Raw genomic sequence first — 19,592 nt, forward strand, 5'->3', positions numbered from 1 at the left:
AACCTGCCAGACAATTTCATCTTGAGAAATTCCAGGTGGGAGCCAGTTTACATGTCAGAACAAGCCACAGTCAGGATCAGAAGCTCTGATGATGGCAGCAGAATTCCCACCAGTGGTAAATTTAGGAGAAACTGGATGTATTTCAAATAAAGAAAGCATAGAAGGAGATCTTAGGCGGTGTACTAGAGCCCAGTTGGTATCCAGGCTCCAGCAAAATCATTTCACCATCAAGTACTATAGGCAAAATGTCTACATACTATGAGTTTATCAAGGATCTTAAATTATTGGATCCAAAATACATAAAGGAAAAGTGAAAGTCACTCAGTCGTGTCCAACTCTTTGCAACATTATGAACTGACTCTTAGTGACCCCATGGACTGCAGCGTGCCAGACCTCCCTGTCCATCAACAACTCCCGGAGTTTACTCAAACTCATGTCCATTGAGTTGGTGATACCATCCAACCATCTCACCCTCTGTCGTCCCCTTCTCCTCCCGCCTTCAATCTTTCCTGGCATCAGGGTCTTTTCCAATGAGTCAGTTCTTCGCATCAGGTGGCCAAATTATTGGAGTTTCAGCTTCAACATCAGTCCTTCCAATAAACACCCAGGACTGATCTCCTTTAGGATGGACTGGTTGGATCTCCTTGTAGTCCAAGGGACTCTCAAGAGTCTTCTCCAACACCACAGTTCAAAAGCATCAATTCTTTGGTGCTCAGCTTTCTTTATAGTCCAGCTCTCAATCCATACATGACCACTGGAAAAACCATAGCCTTGACTAGATGGACCTTTGCTGGCAAAGTAATGTCTCTGCTTTTTACTATACTGTCTAGGTTGGTCATAACTTTTCTTTCAAGGAGTAAGCATCTTTTAATTTCATGGCTGCAGTCACCATCTGCAGTGATTTTGGAGGCCATAAAAATAAAGTCTTCCACTGTTTCCACTGTTTTTCCATTTATTTGCCATGAAGTGATGGGGCTGGATGCCATGATCTTAGTTTTCTGAATGTTGAGCTTTAAGCCAACTTTTTCACTCTCCTCTTTCACTTTAATCAAGAGGCTTTTTAGTTCTTCTTCACTTTCTGCCATAAGGGTGGTGTCATCTGCACATCTAAGGTTATTGATATTTCTCCCAGCAATCTTGATTCCAGCTTGTGCTTCTTCCAGCCCAGCATTTCTCATGATGTACTCTATATATAAGTTAAATAAGCAGGGTGACAATAGACAGCCTTGACGTACTCCTTTCCCTATTTGAAACCAGTCTGTTGTTCCATGTCCACTTCTAACTGTTGCTTCCTGACCTTCATACACATTTCTCAAGAGGCAGGTCATGTGGTCTGGTATTCCCATCTCTTTCAGAATTTTCCATAGTTTGTGGTGATCCACAGAAAGGCTTTGGCGTAGTCAATGAAGCAGAAGTAGATGTTTTTCTGAACTCTATTGCTTTTTTGATAATCCAACAGATGTTGGCAATTTGATCTCTGGTTCCTCTGCCTTTTCTAAATTCAACTTGAACATCTGGAAGTTCTCAGTTCATGTACTGTTGAAGCCTAGCTTGGAGAATTTTGAGCATTACTTTGCTAGCATGTGAGATGAGTGCAATTGTGGGGTGGTTTGAACATTCTTTAGCATTGCCTTTCTTTGGGATTGGAATGAAAACTGACCTTTTCCAGTCCTGTGGCCACTGTTGCGTTTTCCAAATTGGCTGGCATATTGAGTGCAGCTCTTTCACAGCATCATCTTTCAGGATTTGAAATAGCTCAACTGGAATTCCATCACCTCCACTAGCCTTGTTCATAGTTATGCTTTCTAAGGCCCACTTGACTTCACATTCCAGGATGTCTGGTTCTAAGTGAGTGATCACACAATCATGATTATCTGGTTCATGAAGATCTTTTTTGTACAGTTCTTCTGTGTATTCTTGCCACCTCTTCTTAATATCTTCTGCTTCTGTTAGGTACATACCATTTCTGTCCTTTATTGTGCCCATCTTTGCATGAAATGTTCCCTTGGTACCTCTAATTTTCTTGAAGATATCTCTAGTCTTTCCCATTCTATTGTTTTCCTCTATTTCTTTGCACTCATCACTGAGGAAGGCTTTCTTATCTCTCCTTGCTATTCTTTGGAACTCTGCGTTCAAATGGGGTATATCTTTCCTTTTCTCCTTTGCTTTTTGCCTTCTCTTCTTTTCACAGCTATATGTAAGGCCTCCTCAGACTGTCATTTTAGTTTTTTGCATTTCTTTTTCTTGGGGATGGTCTTGATCCCTGTCTCCTGTACAATGTCACGAACCTCATTCCATAGTTCATCAGGCACTCTGTCTATCAGATCTAGTCCCTTAAATCTATGTCTCACTTTCACTGTATAATCGTTAGAGATTTGATTTAGGTCCTACCTGAATGTTCTAGTGGTTTTATTTTTTTATTAGTGACTTTTTTTTATTTGGAGAAGGAAATGACAACCCACTCCAGTATTCTTGCCTGGAGAATCCCATGGACGGAGTAGCTTGGTGGGCTACAGTCCACGGGTCACAAAGAGTCGGCCACGACTGACTCACTTTCAGTCACTTTCACTTTCACTTTCACTTTTTTTATTAGTACTTTTATTAGTGACACATAAATTAAGTTTAACATGGAATGTGAATACATTTTAATAATTGAAAATAAAGTGGGAAGCTGTCTCTAAAAGCAAAGGCACTTGGGATCTAAAAGCCTTTAAAATGGGATGACCAAATATAGACAACATTAATGGATTATGCCGTATTAAACAATCAGATATGAAGGAGCAGGTCTTTTGGAAAGTCATTCTTGAAATTTACACATTGGGCAAACATAGGAACTGGCCGGGTTTGACCAGCATGAGAAGAAGACTGAGAATCCTGACTCTGCGTCTTGTGCATCTTAGATCTGGCTGGAAATAGCGGAGGACCTCTCAAGGAATGCTTAAGAAACCAGCAGACAACCCTGGACCTGAAGATTTCAAATCTAAGGATGTGACATAATTCCAAATCTGATGCTGCTGAATTTCCAAATCACTCAGGAGTGGCTCAATGACCAGGGCAGGTTTAATCTTGGGGGTGAGTCAGTTCAACAGGAAAAGTTGCCAGATAATGCAAAATGAGGGGTAAGGGATGAGGTAGACATGGCCACCCCTCAGTTGGGGTTCCTGTGGTTCAAGGAGTATATCAGCAACCTCAGAACTACTGAGAGGAGAGGTTTCATAGGTTGAGTATATCCTGGGAAGGACCAGAACCTAAAGAAGGAAACAATGAAAGGGATGACCAGATGTGTGCTCAAACATAAGAGGTACTGTCATGTAAGAAATGTACTTGGCTTGTTTTCTATTGGCACAAGGGGTAGATAAAGATCAGATGGTGAATGCTCTCAGAAAAGATGAATTTTTACTTATTATACAGCCACATTTTCTAATGATCACCTAGAAATCTAATTAACTGTTGAGTTGACTAAGAAAATAGCAAGAGGGCCATTCCTAGGGACAGGGTGATGACTCAAACGGTGAGTCATCAGGTAGGAGTCAGTTATAAAGTGGCTTGTTGCCTATAAAGTGCTTTGTACCTACAGTTTCTTAATACTTGTGAGAATGCTTTAAAAATCTGGCTTCCCTGGTTGCTTTATTGCTTCTTAGGATACAGAGATAAGTGAGAAAGAAATCCCAAGTAGCCTTTAGAGTAAGTGCTACAATAGACTTGGAGCCACTTAAAGGATTAGATCCAACTAGCTTTCTAGTCAGAGAAGGCAATGGCACCCCACTCTAGTACTCTTGCCTGGAAAATCCCCTGGGCGGAGGAGCCTGGTGGGCTGCAGTCCATGGGGTCGTGAAGAGTCGGACTTGACTGAGCGACTTCACTTTCACTTTTCACTTTCCTGCATTGGAGAAGGAAATGGCAACACACTCCAGTGTTCTTGCCTGAAGAATCCCAGGGACGGGGGAGCCTGGTGGGCTGCCGTCTCTGGGGTCGCACAGAATCGGACACGACTGAAGCGACTTAGCAGCAGCAGCAGCTGCAACAGCTTTCTAGTGGTTTAGATGGTAAAGAATCTGCCTGCAATATGAGAGACCTGGGTTCGATTCCTGGGTTGGGAATATCCCTTGGAGGAGGGCATGGCAACCCACTTAAGTAATTTTGCCCATGGACAGAGGAGCCTGGCAGGCTATGGTCCATGGAGTTGCAAAGAGCTGGACATGACAGAGCGAATGGCTAAGAACAGAGACAGATTTCTTATCTGCTTCAGAGATGCACCATTACAAATATCTAATAACTTTGTAATAGGAAGGATCTACCCAGCTCCTAGACCAGAGATGATAAATTCCTAATATTTTGGCCCTCATGTGGAAGGTAGCAGAGAGGGGCAGACTACTAAATCTACTTCAATAGGTCAACTAAAATCTTGATCATGAGTGGTTTCAATTAGGTGCTAATAATGACTGGCATAAACAAGAAGGGAAGAAATCGGCTTTTATAGCTAGACTGGCCACTTTCCACTGAGCATTTCTTATTTACCTACAGCTAAAAGAGAAAGGGAGAACTTCTCTCCTCCAAATTTTAAACACAGTTCCTAGCTTTCTCTAGGACAGGACCAACTTGGGTCACACACCTATTTCCAAGCAAAAAATGTGGCCAGGAGACTGCTATAACCTAATTGTTTTAGACATGACTTATTGCTTAACCCTGAGCCAATGACCATAGCAAAGAGGATGGAGTTTTAACAACTGGCTTAAACCAATCAAGCCCCACACTGCGAAACTTGCGATAAGGCTGTGGCCACGCCACAGAGGGAAATACATTTACTTATGTCCACTTGTGGATTAGAAGCTGAAATCTCTCTATTCTCTAAAACACAGTTCAGTACAATTTTAGACCATCTTCCCAGCTCTATTAAGCACAGCAGGGAGTAATTTTTATTTCCAAGTTAGAAAATGCATCCAAAATAGAGTGTTTCAAGAAGTGAAGAGAAATACTAGCATCCAGTTCCTTGTACATTTGTACTAGCTCCATGCATCTTTATCCACTGACATCAACTTAATTTTATCTGTACTTTCTGCACCACTAAGAAGTCCCCAGGGGCTGAGAGGAAATTTTGAGAGCTTCTGTGTGGTTATTGTTGCTAGGAAACAATATCCTTGGTATCCAAGTGTTCAGGCTTTGAGACACTGTGTGAAGTCACTGGTTCATAAAGGGAACCTTTGGTAAATAGGTTGTTTGGGTGTGAGTAAATTGATGTTCACTCTCTGTGGCAAAATGTTCTTGTGTAATCTTTGAACAATAGTTTATTTCTAGGCCTCTCTTCTTTCCTTTGGATCCAGCTGCCATTATTTTTCCCATGAGAACTCACACTTCTACCTAAAATGGAGTGAGCATTATTTTTTTCCCCCCAAATCATCTGTAATTATCTCAGTGCTTTGAACACTCAGCCTACGAGGTTTTAGTTAAACAAAGTCAAGTGAGCTTGGGAATACAGACCCAGACCACTGACTGTATAAATCATTAAATCCTATTAAAATTCACAGTGATTGACAGCCATACTCCTGCTCTGCTATTGGGCATGGCACTGAAGGGTTCTGCTGCCCTGCAGAAGAGGAGGCAATGAGAAGTTTTAAGCTCAGTACTATCTTCTCCCCTCTCAATCCCAAACTGAACCATCTCTGGTCCTTCAACTCTAGATATTGCTTACATATTTCTCCCATAGAATCCCACAACTTGAAGATCAGCCTGAGGTTGTAATTTATCACCTAGTTACTCAATAAGCCTAAAATTAATAAGCAGCTTTTTCCATTTCCTTGGGGCCCAGACCCACCTGTAAGGCTCCTGTAGGCAGAATCACTGTAATCAAAAGTGTATCTGGCTCAAAAATGCTACCAAATAAATTATATATCAGGTTACCAGTTTGAGACAATAAATGCAGACCCCTAAGCAGCAAACAGCATTAATAAATTCATTTATTCACAAATACATATATTGGATGCATAACTATGGGCAAAATATGTTCTAGGATTTGAGAATTGCTTTAATGAATAAAAGAAGGTCTTTGCTCTCAAAAAGTACATAATATACATAATATAATGAGAGATGGAGGAGACAAAAGGCAGAGATAAACACAAAACTATGTAAACAGATAAAATATTTGCACAATAAGATGTACTATGTGTTGACAGAAACTCAGTGGGAAAGCAGAAACCACTCAAGGTTTTTCAAAAAGGGAATGAGGTGGATGGAACTGGTGCCTATTATACAGAGTGAAGTAAGTCAAAAAGAAAAACACCAATCCAGTATATTAATACATATATGGAATTTAGAAATATGGTAATGATGGCCCTATATACTAGACAGCAAAAGAGACACAGATATAAGGACAGACTTTTGGACTCTGTGGGAGAAGGTGCAGGTGGGATGATTTGAGAGAGTAGCATTGAAACATGTGTATTACCATACGTGAAATAGATAACCAGTGCAGGTTTGATGCATGAAACAGGACACTCAAAGCTGGTGCACTGGGACAACCCTGAGGGATGGGATGGGGAGGCAGGTGGCGGGCGTGTAGGATGGGGGACACATGTACAACCATGTCTGATTCATGTCAATGTATGGAAAAACCACTACAATATTGTAAAGTAACTAGCTTCAAAATAAATTAATTAATTTTTAAAAGGGGGGACTTAATAGAGAGAATTGATTACAAAGACTGGAAGAGCTGGAAAAGCAAGAGAGAAAAAAGAAAAGGGTGTTAAGGGAGCAAAAGCCAGAAGCAAGCGCCATGAGCCTGAATCTGTTGGATCCTATTAGAAATGCTGTCCTGGTTGTTTGTGGAGGTGCCGGAAGAGCTGCTGTGAGAGTCTGGAGTCACCCCCACTGTCCCAGCAGTGATGGCCAGCAACGCAACACTGCCACCTTGTCAGAGACAGAATCAAGGGCCTTTCCTTCCCCTTCTACCTTCTAATCTTCAGCCCGTTCTTCCTAGGGGCATCTAAAGGAAGCAAGAGAGACAGAGAGTCCAGCCCCAGAGGTACAGAACAGAGTTTAGAAAGCAGGATGTGAGACACAGAAACAGCAAATGAATGATCAGCAGAGGCCACAGCAGAGGTTTTAATGGAAAGCTCTGGTAATCCCAAATCTGGAGGAAATAATTCTTCCCTAGAAGAGAAAGACAATATATAGATCTAGATTTTTGTTGCAGAATTGTTATAGAAGCCCATTTGGCCACAAGCAGAAAGAGATTTAATAAGGAAGTGCTGCTTACGAAAATAAAAAACAGAAGTAGTAGGCTAGTCTAGCCTGGGCAACTAGAAATGACTCCCAGCACCACAGTGTGGACTGGCCCTACCATGGGGCCTGAGCGCTTCACCACAATCAGGAAGCTGGTGACCAGGTAGCTCCCGCCATCACGTTGACTCCAGAACCACAGAAAGTTAAAACCAGGATTTCTGGTTCCAGAGCCCCCTCTATAATGTATGAGCTGCACCAAAATGAATGCTCAAATATCACCTTTGACATCACTTAAATTCATTTAATAAGGGTACCTAAATCTTTACCTTGGGAACTGTAGTTTTTGGCTTTCCTAAATATTAGAACATGTATTAAAGGAAGCCAATCCACACAGAAAGATTTAGAAAGGAATTCTGTGGTGAAATATGTAACATTTTACATGAAATATGCAATCTCCAAGAGGGCAGGAGCCATGTCAGTTTTATTCACTACTGTAACCATGGTAACTTTCCATTCCCAGCACATAGTCTGCACTCACTAAATGCCTACTCATCCAATGAGTAACACACACACATAGGTTTGTGCCTGGTTGTCAAGCTAAGGTTAGTAGCACAAAGTCAAGAGTCGTAATTTTTACAGTTGTCTTAGATTGTCTAATCTGTTTAATTTAATTTTAGAATCACTTTTGTTTAGTCCCCCCGACCTTGAAAAAAAGCCGATTGGTATTACCAGGCAATCGCATTAAATTATAAACGAACTTATGATGTTGAGTCTTCCTATTTGAAATATGGTATGCCTTTTTATTTGTTCAAGGCTTCTTTTGTGCTTTTCAAAAGTGTTTCAAATATTGCTTTATGTAAGTCTTGCCTGTTAGTTTATTACTAGATATTTCCTGTCTCTATTTTAAAAACAGTCATTGTAAATTTTTGTTTTATATAAGAAAACCACTCATTTCTGTGTAGTAACTTTGTACCCCATAATCATACTAATTCTATTGTTTGTAATAGTCATTCAGTTAATTCTTTAGGGCTTACTGGATATGCAATTGTATAATTAATCTGAATACTTTAACCAGCAGTTTTCCAACTTTATAGTTCAAAATTTTCATTCATTTACTTAATGGCTAGTGTTTCCATAACAATGTTAAAAATAATAGCAATGACAGTGGACACTTATTTTGTTCTTAACTTTCATAGCAATAGTCCACTATTTCCAAAATATTCTGGTTTTCAGACTGAGAAAGTTATATCTTACCACATTATGTAAATATTCATATAGTCATATTTATTGGGTGGTGTTGTTTGTTTTGTTACAAAAACAGACTGGCTATTAAATTTTGTCAAATGCCTTTTTAGCACCTGTGGTATATAATCATATGCTTTTTTTCTCCTTAGATCTGTTAATATAATGAAATATATTACTAAACTTTTCTAATATTGAATATTTGCACTCCTGGAGTAAACACTGTTTATTTAATTATGTTATACATTGTTATTTAATGTCCTGCTGGATCTTATGTTCTGTTTATGAAAATAATTTGGAAGTTTATATTCTTAGCTTATACTTTGGAATTGTTTAAGTAGAAATAGAATTATCAGTTCTTAACTGTTGGAATCTGGTGCTTGTTTGTAAGGGATAACATCAAGCTTTTTGTTTGTTTGTTTAATTACATTATTTTATTTTATATTGGAGTATGGCTGTGATTGTTTCCATGGACAGCAAAGGAACTCAGCCACACATATACATGTATTTTGATCTTCTTCCTCTCCTGATTCAAGCTTTAGCAAATGCTTTTCTTACAAGAAAATTATGTTTTATTCAGATTTTCAAATGCGTTTCCATAGATTTCAGCAAAGTTGTCTTAAAATTCTTCCCAGCCCCCCTGTTTCCAAAGTGCTTTCCCTGATGATATCCTAGTTATCCATCCTGATTCCTTTGTTTGACTGGAGTCCTCTGTAGAATAGTTTCCTCAAATAGGTCCCTGGGTAATGTTCTCAGATCTTTATATAACTTCTCTGGAAGGAAGTGGTATTTCAGCAGAGAATGGGACTCTTGAGTCTCTGAGTTGCTGCCCTTTTGCTTTTACACTAGCTGTTCTGAATTGTTATTCTATAATCCCTTCCTTTCTAAAGCTGTATATCTGAAGTCCAATAGCTTTTCCTGTGAAAACACCCTCTATTTTGTGTCTGGAAGATTGTAAATTTATTATTTTACCTTGGAGTTCAGGAATGATATCAGGGTTGCCTGATATAATGAGCCCCTCAATAGACAAAATAGTTTAGTTATTAAATTCAGGGAAATTTGTCTTTGGTTTTGTGTGTTACAGCTCCTCTTCTTCTTTCACTCAGGCCCACTATTCATATATTGACCCTTATATTTTCCACTTCTCTGTTCAAACTGTCATCTAAGCCACTAATCTGGCCTCATCAGTGGCATCTTCTCATCAATTCATCTAACACTTTTTTATTAAAACCTATGGGCTAAGAGTTGGACACGACTGAGCGACTTCACTTTCACTTTTCACTTTCATGCATTGGAGAAGGAAATGGCAATCCACTCCAGTGTTCTTGCCTGGAGAATCCCAGGGACAGAGGAGCCTGGTGGGCTGCCGTCTACAGGGTCGCACGGAGTCGGACACGACTGAAGCGACTTAGCAGCAGCAGCAGCAGCATGGGTTTCAGAACAAGGAAGTAAGGAACTTTTTCCACGCTAATCGTATATCCTTATGTGTTCCCAAATTTTGAATAAGGGTGGGAAATGAGAAGTTCATACTCTTGTCTGCTCTCTCCAACAGTTCTTCTCATGAGATGACATCTATTTTGAATGTTCTGGTTGTTTTGCTTCCCTAGGATGACTGGGTTTTCTTACAAATATTGTTGTGTTTTTCTTGCATATCCCTTGGGGTTTGGACCCAATAGCCAGAGCACCCTAAATGGAAACAGTGTTCTAGGTGGAAAGCATGGTGAGCTCCAGGCAAGCTGTCATTCCCCTACTGATGCACAAGAGGTAGTCATCGCTATCTCTCTCTCTCTCTCTCTCTCTGTTTCTCTCTCTCTCTCCACTTTTAAAATTCTCCTACATCTTATTAAGGGAATGGCTCAAATGGTAAAGAATCTGACTGCAATGCTGGAGATCTGGGTTTGATCCCTGGGTCAGGAAGATCCCTTAGAGAAGGGAATGGCAATCCTCTCCAGTATTCTTGCCTAGAGAATTCCATGGACAGAGGAGCCTGGCAGGCTACAGTCCATGGCATCGCAAAGAGTCGGGCACAACTTAGCAACTAACACATTCATGTTACATCTTATTAAGAGCTTCCCAGGTGGTGCTAGTGGTAAAGAACTTGCCTGCCAATGCAAGAGACATAAGAGATGTGGGTTAGATCCCTGGGTTCAGAAAATCCCCTGGAGGAGGGCATGGCAGCCCACTCCAGTATTCTTGCCTGGAGAATCCCATGGACAGAGGAGCCTAGCAGGCTATGGTCCATAGGGTTGCAAAGTGACTTAGCACACACATACACATCTTATTAGAGGACTGTGAAAGCAGCAGTTACTCTAAATAGTCACACAAGTGGTAGCAGCCTTCATTACATAGGCCCCACCAAATCCCCACACCCAGCTTTCTTCCTTAATCTCACTGTTCTAACCCCCATCCAAGTACCCAAGCTCCTAGTCCCCTGGTTCTCTCCTTTCTAAATGGAAAAGAATTTGATGCTTTTTTATTTGAGGTGAATATAAATAAAAAATAAACTTAGCAGGTAAACATTTATACACAGACCCCTCCCTACCAAAAAAAATCTCAGGAATTGCCTAATAAAATAACTTTGGCAGGAGGGATGAAGGTGGGACTATTAACAGAAAAACAGAGAGTCTAAGCAATTGAATCTCCAGACCCCTGGTCCCACACCTTCACTCCATGACCAGAGGCTTCTCCTCTGAAGAGGGGAGAACAGCAGGTCTTTGGGATAGGCAGATATCAGTGCAGAGCTTGAAGATAAGAATACGGGCTGAAAACAAAAGGACTGAATAAAAAAGAAAAGAAACTTAGAAAGACCCTCTTTGTCTCTAGAAGATAGAAAGATACAAGTATAGCCTTCTTTATGTCTTAAGTGAATTTTAGACTTTTGGATATATCAGTTCATTGTTTTTATGCAAGCTATTCTAATATATGATAATATATGGTCTATTCTATAACCTTTAATAGACTACTGACAAGTGGGAGCAAAAATGAAAGGGAGAATAGATTTCAGGATAGACCCTTCTGCCACAGTCTATAATCCTCTTCATGTTCTCCTAAATTACTTAAAGCTCACTCTCATAAGTATTAAGATGTAAAAATATCATCAAAAAATCACATGGTTCCTAAAATTTTCACACATATATTAGCTATAATCAAAAGATATAAATAGAAGCTTGCCTAAGTTTTTTTTTTTTAAAGAGACTGCTATCTTGAATGTCTTTTGATCATTTAACAGATCTGTACCAATTTGTTCTTTCATTATACTTCATTATACTTCATCCCTTTATTCTAACAAGAATTTCTAACAAGAATATATTTCTAGCAAGAATATTATTTCTTTCTCTCTTAACAAATATGTGCTCTATTATTATGCTTGTTGTGATTAAATGTTGTTCAGTCACTAAGTCGTGTCCAACTCTTTGTGACCCCAGGGACTGCAGCACACCAGGCTTTCTGTCCTTCACTGTCTCCTGGAGTGTACTCAAATTCATGTCCCTTGAGTCAGTGATGCTATCTCACCATCTCATCCTCTGCTCTCTCCTCCTTTTGCCTTCAATCTTTCCCAGCATCAGAGTCTTTTCCATTATGTTGGCTCTTTGCATCAGGTGACCAAAGTGTTGGCACTTCAGCTTCAGCATCAGTTCTTCCAATAAATATTCAGGGTTGATTTCCTTTAGGATTGACTGGTTTCATCCCCTTGCAGTCTAAGGCACTCTTTTTTTTTTTTTTTACATTTGTTTATTTATTTATTTTTGTTTGTTTGTTTTTTTAATTTTATTTTATTTTTAAACTTTACAAAATTGTATTAGTTTTAAGAGTCTTCTACGCCAAGACACCTAGAATCCAGGCATCCTCCAATCCACACTGGTAGACACGATGAGAGTAAATACACAGCAGTGATAGTGGATACCACTGAGTGATCGCAGAGCTTATGTTCACCAAGGCCAGCGGTGTCCATCTGCCCAATGCAACCACAACCAGCCTATCAGCAATAGCACTCAACAAATCTCTTTTGTCATCCTGATTTAAAACATCATCTTATTATCAATCGCTGGGAATTTTTTCTCAGATCCCCGACTGTCTTCAATATGAATTTCTAGGCCAACTGAACTCGATCTAACTATGCTGCTTCTTCATTTCAGATGGCTACACCACTGATGACATTGAGTTTTACTGGAATGGAGGAGAGGGCGCAGTAACAGGAGTGAATAAAATTGAGCTCCCTCAGTTTTCAATTGTTGATTACAAGATGGTGTCCAAGAAGGTGGAATTCACAACAGGTGAGAAGTTTCCCCCCAAATGTGCTAGGGGTGCTGAGAAAGAAGATGGAGCCAACCAAATGACCATCTGATTTTTTTCTTTTATTTTTTTTCCATTCAGGGGCATACCCACGACTATCACTAAGTTTTCGTCTAAAAAGAAACATCGGTTACTTCATTTTGCAAACCTACATGCCTTCCACGCTGATTACAATTCTGTCCTGGGTGTCGTTTTGGATCAATTATGATGCATCTGCAGCCAGAGTTGCACTAGGTAATGCATTCAGCACCCCAGAGGGCTGGTGGGATTTCACCTCAAATAACAACCAATGAGAAGCATTACAGGCAAGGGCTTCTCACATAGAGAGCCAAAGGATGAGAGTGCCCTAAGGGTGCTTGGTAATAAAACATCTACATGTAAGCACTTAACAGAGTGCATGTTTTACAACATAACATCTTTTTATCACTTTACCAAAATTAAAAAAAATAATAATCTTAGAGTACATTCAACCCTATATAAGTGCTTCTTAGAAAATATTTTTAAAATTCTCATTACACTAATTTTTACTAACTTTGTGATTTCTTCCTTGGTTCTTACTTTCTTTGGTGGAGAACATTATTACATTATTCTCAAATGGACCTGAAGAAAGCTAAATCTTGTAACCATTCACAAGCTATGTCAATACTATCTTTTGAATATTAAATGTAGTTAAATTGTATCTATCTGAATTTCCCTTAAATGGAGCTTCTTGCACTTGAGAAAGGTACAGATATTCATCAGCTGTATTAATGATCTGTAATCAGGACAGAATAAAAATGGTTTCTTTCCTGAAGAACAAAATTCAGAATTAATCTTGCCATGACTGAATAATTGCTCCAAGCTGAAGGGCTGTGTTTAATTGTAAAGGATTCCTTGGAAAGTTAGAATATGTATGATCTGTCTGATGAATCTGGGTATGTGTGGGTCAGCCTTATTATTTGACCCAGAGCCATTTCATTTATCATCTTCTGGGATTATTCATGCACGCGCACGCGCACACACACACACACACACACGCATATGTTCATGCAAAAGAGCATCATTTGTGACTAAGCCAACATACCTAGGTCTTCTGAGACTACAGAACTGGATTAAATAATCAGCATAACCTTTCACCCCTAGACCAGTCATCATGTCCACAGCTCATTTCTATTGGTTGAGTATCTAAGGCTCACAAAGTCAAGTGCTAGCAGCCCCTCATCAACCTTTGAACATTCCAAGACTAAGGAAACTAGACAAATACTTAATCATATCATACATATATATGTGCACATATTATTTGAATGTGAATATGAATACATATATATTCTGTGGTTAAAGAAAAACACTGAACAATGTCCACAGCAGGGAATATGAACCATCAAGGTCATGAATTGCAGTTCTTTTTTACACATCTCTCCTCAAAGCTAACAATATTTTGATTAGAGATGTCAGCATATAAAGATAATGAATAAAACTGTCTTTTGAAATGTAAAACCTAAGGTAGTTTAAAACCTAATTAAGTAGAAAATAAATTTATTTACCAACCCACCCTTGCTTAAAAAAAGTTAAGCCAAGGACTAGAAGCAGAAATGGAATTGATGTATTTTAAATGAATTGTTTGTTTCTGTATCAGAGGTTAGGTAGAATTATGAGAAATTTAAAATTTTATTCAAAAAAGTAAATAGGACCACTCACGAGGGCATTTCATATCAGTCCAGACATTTAAATCCATTACTGATGTCAACAATTTAAACTTTTTGTACAGTAGTTCTGACTACCTCTATTCTCCTAAAGCTGGGTGGTCAAATCAGGGAATCCAAATAGAATAATCTCACTAGCAAATGAGGTTGAAACTATTTTATTCCCTTATCATTTTCGAACTTCTGTTCCCTTTGCCAGTTCTCCTTTGTCTTTAGTATCCATTTTACATCTCTTGTATTTATTTTTAAGGAACTCCATCAAGTTTTAGGTTTTGCTTTTATTTTAAATGCCTTTGCTTCGTACTTCCTTGCCTTTTTGCCCCTAGCTCAGTGATCTACAGTAAAATAGCTAATCTCAGAGTCTCTGTTTACTTAGCTATAAAATGGGAACAACATACCTGCCCTATCCCACTCAGCAGGCTGTTACGACTGCATAGAATTCAGAGATGTGTTGACAACTGGAAAATCACTGTGTGTGTATATTAGTCACTCAATCATGTCCAACTTATTGTGACCCCTTGGACTGTAGCCCACCAGGCTCCTCTGTCCAGGCAAGACTACTGAAGTGGGTAGCCATTCCCTTCTGCAAGGGATCTTCCCATCCCAGAGTTCAAAGTTGGGTCTCCCACATTGCAGATTCTTTACCATCCGAGCCACCAGGGAAGTCCTATACAGGTGTGCAATATCAGTATTACAGCATAGTTTAGGATTCAGTAGGCATATCACTTCTTATTTTCCCCAATCATTGTTTTATCACTATCATCAACACAAAATGTTATACAGACACACAAAGATTATACTGTTAAGAATGATACATTTAACAAAGTAGACAACGCAAAAATCTTCCTTCTAAAAGACTACAGTCTTAAATTTCTTTAACAAGTTGAATTTTTAGGAAGTCTTTTCCTGACTCCAGGGAGCTAACTCACTCTAGTCTCTGGAATCAAGGAACTAGAGGTAATATTTGAGGGGGAAAAGTCAGTAAGATTTTATTATATTTTAAAACACATATATCAAATACTTGATGCAAATCATGAACTTTATTAGTTTCTTCTTTCCATGTCAACTCACTATGAATGTTGCATTATACTTTTAAAAATCAATACTGACCCTATGACCTGGGTATATTAGTTTCATGCAATGAAATAGTTCTTAAACTGGTCACTGACTTTCAGTTTGGTAGTGGCTGTCATGGGGATTAGTATTACAAGAACAGATTTAGGATGGACATGACAGATGCTGAGAGAAGGAAGGAAAGAAGGTGGCATGTAGCAGAATGAGGGACATGTGACAGTAAACAGTGGGTGAATCAATGAGATTTTAATATTTCCATTTACCTTTCTTTCTCCTTTGTGCATTATTTTTTAAAATACAGTTTTCAACCCAACATTCACAAAGCATCCCATTTTATGATTCACTCATGAACTATGTAAGGAGGCTGCAGCTTTGTCTTTTAAACCATCTGCTCTTTTCACCCCGTGGTTTATTGTATCACTGCCGTCATTCTGGGATACTAACAAGAGAATGGCATCTGTCATCTGTCTTCAACAGGAATCTTTACAGTGCATTCAGCTGAGCTGTGTTTTTCTGTTTCATAGGAATCACCACAGTGCTGACAATGACCACCATCAGCACTCACCTCAGGGAGACCCTGCCAAAGATTCCTTATGTCAAAGCAATTGACATTTACCTGATGGGTTGCTTCGTGTTTGTGTTCCTGGCTCTGCTGGAATATGCCTTTGTAAATTACATCTTTTTTGGAAAGGGCCCTCAGAAGAAAGGAGCTGGCAAACAAGACCAGAGTGCTAATGAGAAGAACAAACTGGAGATGAATAAAGTCCAGGTAATCTATGAAATAGGGCTTCCCTGGTAGCTCAGCTGGTAAAGAACACACCTTCCATGTAGGAGACGCTGGTTTGATTCCTGGGTAGGGATAATGGATAAGCTACCCACTCCAGTATTCATGGGCCCCCCCGATGGCTCAGATGGTAAAGAATCCTCCTGCAATGCTGGAGACCTGGGCTCAATCCCTGGGTTGGGAAGATCCCCTGGAGGAGGGCATGGCAACCCACACCAGTATTCTTACCTGGAGAGTCCCCATGGACAGAGGAGCCTGGCAGGCTACAGTCCACGGAGTCGCAAAAAGTTAGACGCGACTGAGTGACTAAGCACAGCACAATCTATTAAATATGCCTAACAATCTTCTTCTGCAATTTAGCAGCAGTATGGTACTCAGAGCTCCCACAAGAAAATAAAATATCATAAAATACTAGTTTATCTTTAATAAGGCTCAAAGTACACTTCATGTTGCATAACTGGAAACTGAGAATTGGAGATGTTAGGTGGAATTTTATATTAGATAAATAACATACATGGGCCTGCAACTCAACTGCAAGTCCATGATTCCTTATTCTAAACTATATAGTTGTGAGACTATATGCAAAATAATTCCAGATCTACTTTATAAATAAATGAGATAACTAAAGAAGTAAGAACAAACTCTTACTCCTAAGTGGCAATGAGGCACTACAGCACAGCGGTTACCACCACAGAATGGAATCAAACTGCTTGGGGGTAATTCCCAGCTCTGCCACTTACTGGCTTCAGAAAGTGAAAGTGAAGTTGCCCAGTCATGTCTGACTCTCTGCGACCCCATGGACTATAGCCCACCAGGCTGTTCTGTCCATGGGATTTTCCAGGCAAGGGTACTGGAGTGGGATGCCATTGCCTTCTCCAGGGGGATCTTCCTAACCCAGGGATTGAACCTGGGTCTCCCGCATTGTAGCCAGATGCTCTTACCATCTGAGCCACCAGGGAAGTCCAGTTACTGGCTTTAGAACTCCAGGCAAATCAACCTATGTTACTCCTTATCTAACTCCTATTCCTAATGTTATCAACCAGAAAATGATGACTATAGTATACCTATCTCTCAGTTACCATAAGGACTAAATGAGTTTTGGTATTTTTTTTTCAAAGTCTAGTATTTGATAGTTTATATTCTAGTATTTTTAAGGTCTAATCTAGTACACAGTAAATACTCAATAAGTATTAAAGCTCCAATATTTTGGCCACCTGATCCAAAGGGCTGACTCATTGGGAAAGGTCTTAAGGCTGAGAAAGATCAAGGGCAGGAGGAGAAGGCAGGGAGAGAGGACGAGATGGTTGGATAGCATCACCAACTCAACAGACAAGAGTTTGAGCAAACTCTAGGAGATAACGAATGACAGGGAAGTCTGGCATGCTGCAGTCCATGGGGCTGCAAATAGTCTGATACTAATGAGCAACTGAACAGCAACAATTATTATATCCAAGACACTGTCAATATTTGTCCTTTGCTTTTCACTGGTAGATCCTATGACCTGTGCTCTCACTGTGTAATTAAATTGAAAATAATGCTTTGTTTATTCCTTTGAAAAATCCCTAGGCCCTAGGCCCTAGTCCCTACTTTCATGCCATTTTTCACTAAAACCATTTGACAATTATGTGCATTGAAATACTGGGTCCATGACAAATTGTTTTGAAGATGGCACACAGGGTGACAACTCAATATTCATTCATGGTTCTGAGCATTGAGGATACTGCTGTTAATGAAAGGAGTTTCCTTGCCCTCCTGGAGTTTAGACGCTAACATGGGAAGACAGGCAGGATGCAAACAACCAACTATTCAGAGAATAATTTCGGGTAAAAGGAAGTGCTACAAAGAAAGTGGGCTTTCCTTGTGGCTCAGCTGGTAAAGAATCTGCCTACAATGCAGGAGACCTGGGTTTGATCCCTGGGTTGGGAAGATCCCCCAGAGAAGGGAAAGTCTACCCACTCTAGTATTCTGGCCTGGAGAATTCCATGGACTGTATAGTCTATTGGGTCATCAAGAGTCAGACACAATTGAGTGACTCACTTTCACAAAGAAAGTAAAACAGAGTAATGGGCAAGAGAACGTCATGGGAACATTGTCTTGAACAGGGGAATGTTCAAGGGAACAGGAAATATTGATCAGGTGATCCGGAAAATGTCTCTGAGGAATTACCATTGGATCTGTCAGCTGGGTGATGAAAGTGGCAACCATGCCATGTCCATTCTAGGCAAAGAATTGCATGATATGTAAAAGTACTGAAAGAAGACCAATGTAGCAAGAGCATAGTAAGTGAGGGAGAAATAAAGTAATATGTGCTGTGGCTGAAGAATCAGGCAGAAGTCAAATTACTAATCTTCAAGGTGCATCTTCGTGCTCTTTAGTAGGATATCAAAATTTGACAGACAATGTCAAGTAACTAGAAAATCATAAATGAAGAAAACCTACAGATTCAGCCAAATGGTCAAAATTCAAAGCAACACACTCAAATAAAATGTTACTCCTGTGTAAAGCACTATGTTCAGTCCTACAAGGAAAGGGGGTTGTCATGATCCTTGCCCTCAAGAATCTTCTGATCTGGCTGGAAAGAAAACTATGATTGAATTATAAAATAAGACAGGAGAGCATATTTCTTGGATATATCTGAAAGGAAAAGCTTCCTATTATCTGATTGTAGCCAGACCAGCTTTAGAAGTATCTTAGCAGTGGTTTTCAAGGCCACCTCTTTTCTACTCCCATTCCCAACTCAGTTACTTCTAATCTACTGGTTGGCCCTCTGCAGAGCTTGAAATGTGTGTGAACTGATTTATCATGCGTAAAAACCCTACACAGATAAAATGGTAGAGATTCCTTGGTAGGAAAGTTCAGAAGATATGAACTGGATGAACAGTCAAAGGTACATAGCATTTGGAGTAATAAAAAGAAGAAAACAAGGTCTTTCAATTGGCTAGAAAAGCAACATTCTCTGGAGAGAGTAACTAGATGGATAAGTCAAGCAACCTTAAGTCAGATTATTCAGATAAAAGAAAAATATTATAAAACAAACTTTAACCACACTCTGCCTTGATTCTATCCCAGGATATCAAAGAATTTTCTAAGGTGCTAAGGCTTCCCAGGTGGCTCAGGGGTAAAGAATCCACCTGCCATGTAGGAGATATGGATTCAGTCCCTGGGTTGGGAAAATGCCCTGGAGATGGACATGGCAACCCATTACAGTATTCTTGGCTGAGAAATCCCATGGACAGAGGAGCCTGGCAGGCTACAGTCCATATGGTCTTAAAAGAGTCTGACACAACATAGCGATTAAA

General features: G+C 39.7%; 1 protein-coding gene across 1 annotated transcript in view; it reads left to right on the top strand.

Annotated features, from left to right (window-relative positions):
* The window catches only part of LOC129657830 (gamma-aminobutyric acid receptor subunit beta-1), a 276,875-nt gene that overhangs the window by 240,466 nt on the left and 16,817 nt on the right, over positions 1–19,592 (top strand). The window contains exons 3-5 of the mRNA XM_055588477.1: positions 12,597–12,734; positions 12,835–12,987; positions 16,034–16,272. Of these exons, the coding sequence (XP_055444452.1) occupies positions 12,597–12,734; positions 12,835–12,987; positions 16,034–16,272 (530 nt within the window). The remainder of the gene's footprint in view (positions 1–12,596; positions 12,735–12,834; positions 12,988–16,033; positions 16,273–19,592) is intronic.

The sequence above is a fragment of the Bubalus kerabau genome, chromosome 7, assembly GCF_029407905.1.
Source record: "Bubalus kerabau isolate K-KA32 ecotype Philippines breed swamp buffalo chromosome 7, PCC_UOA_SB_1v2, whole genome shotgun sequence".
In the NCBI taxonomy this organism is placed as follows: domain Eukaryota; kingdom Metazoa; phylum Chordata; class Mammalia; order Artiodactyla; family Bovidae; genus Bubalus; species Bubalus kerabau.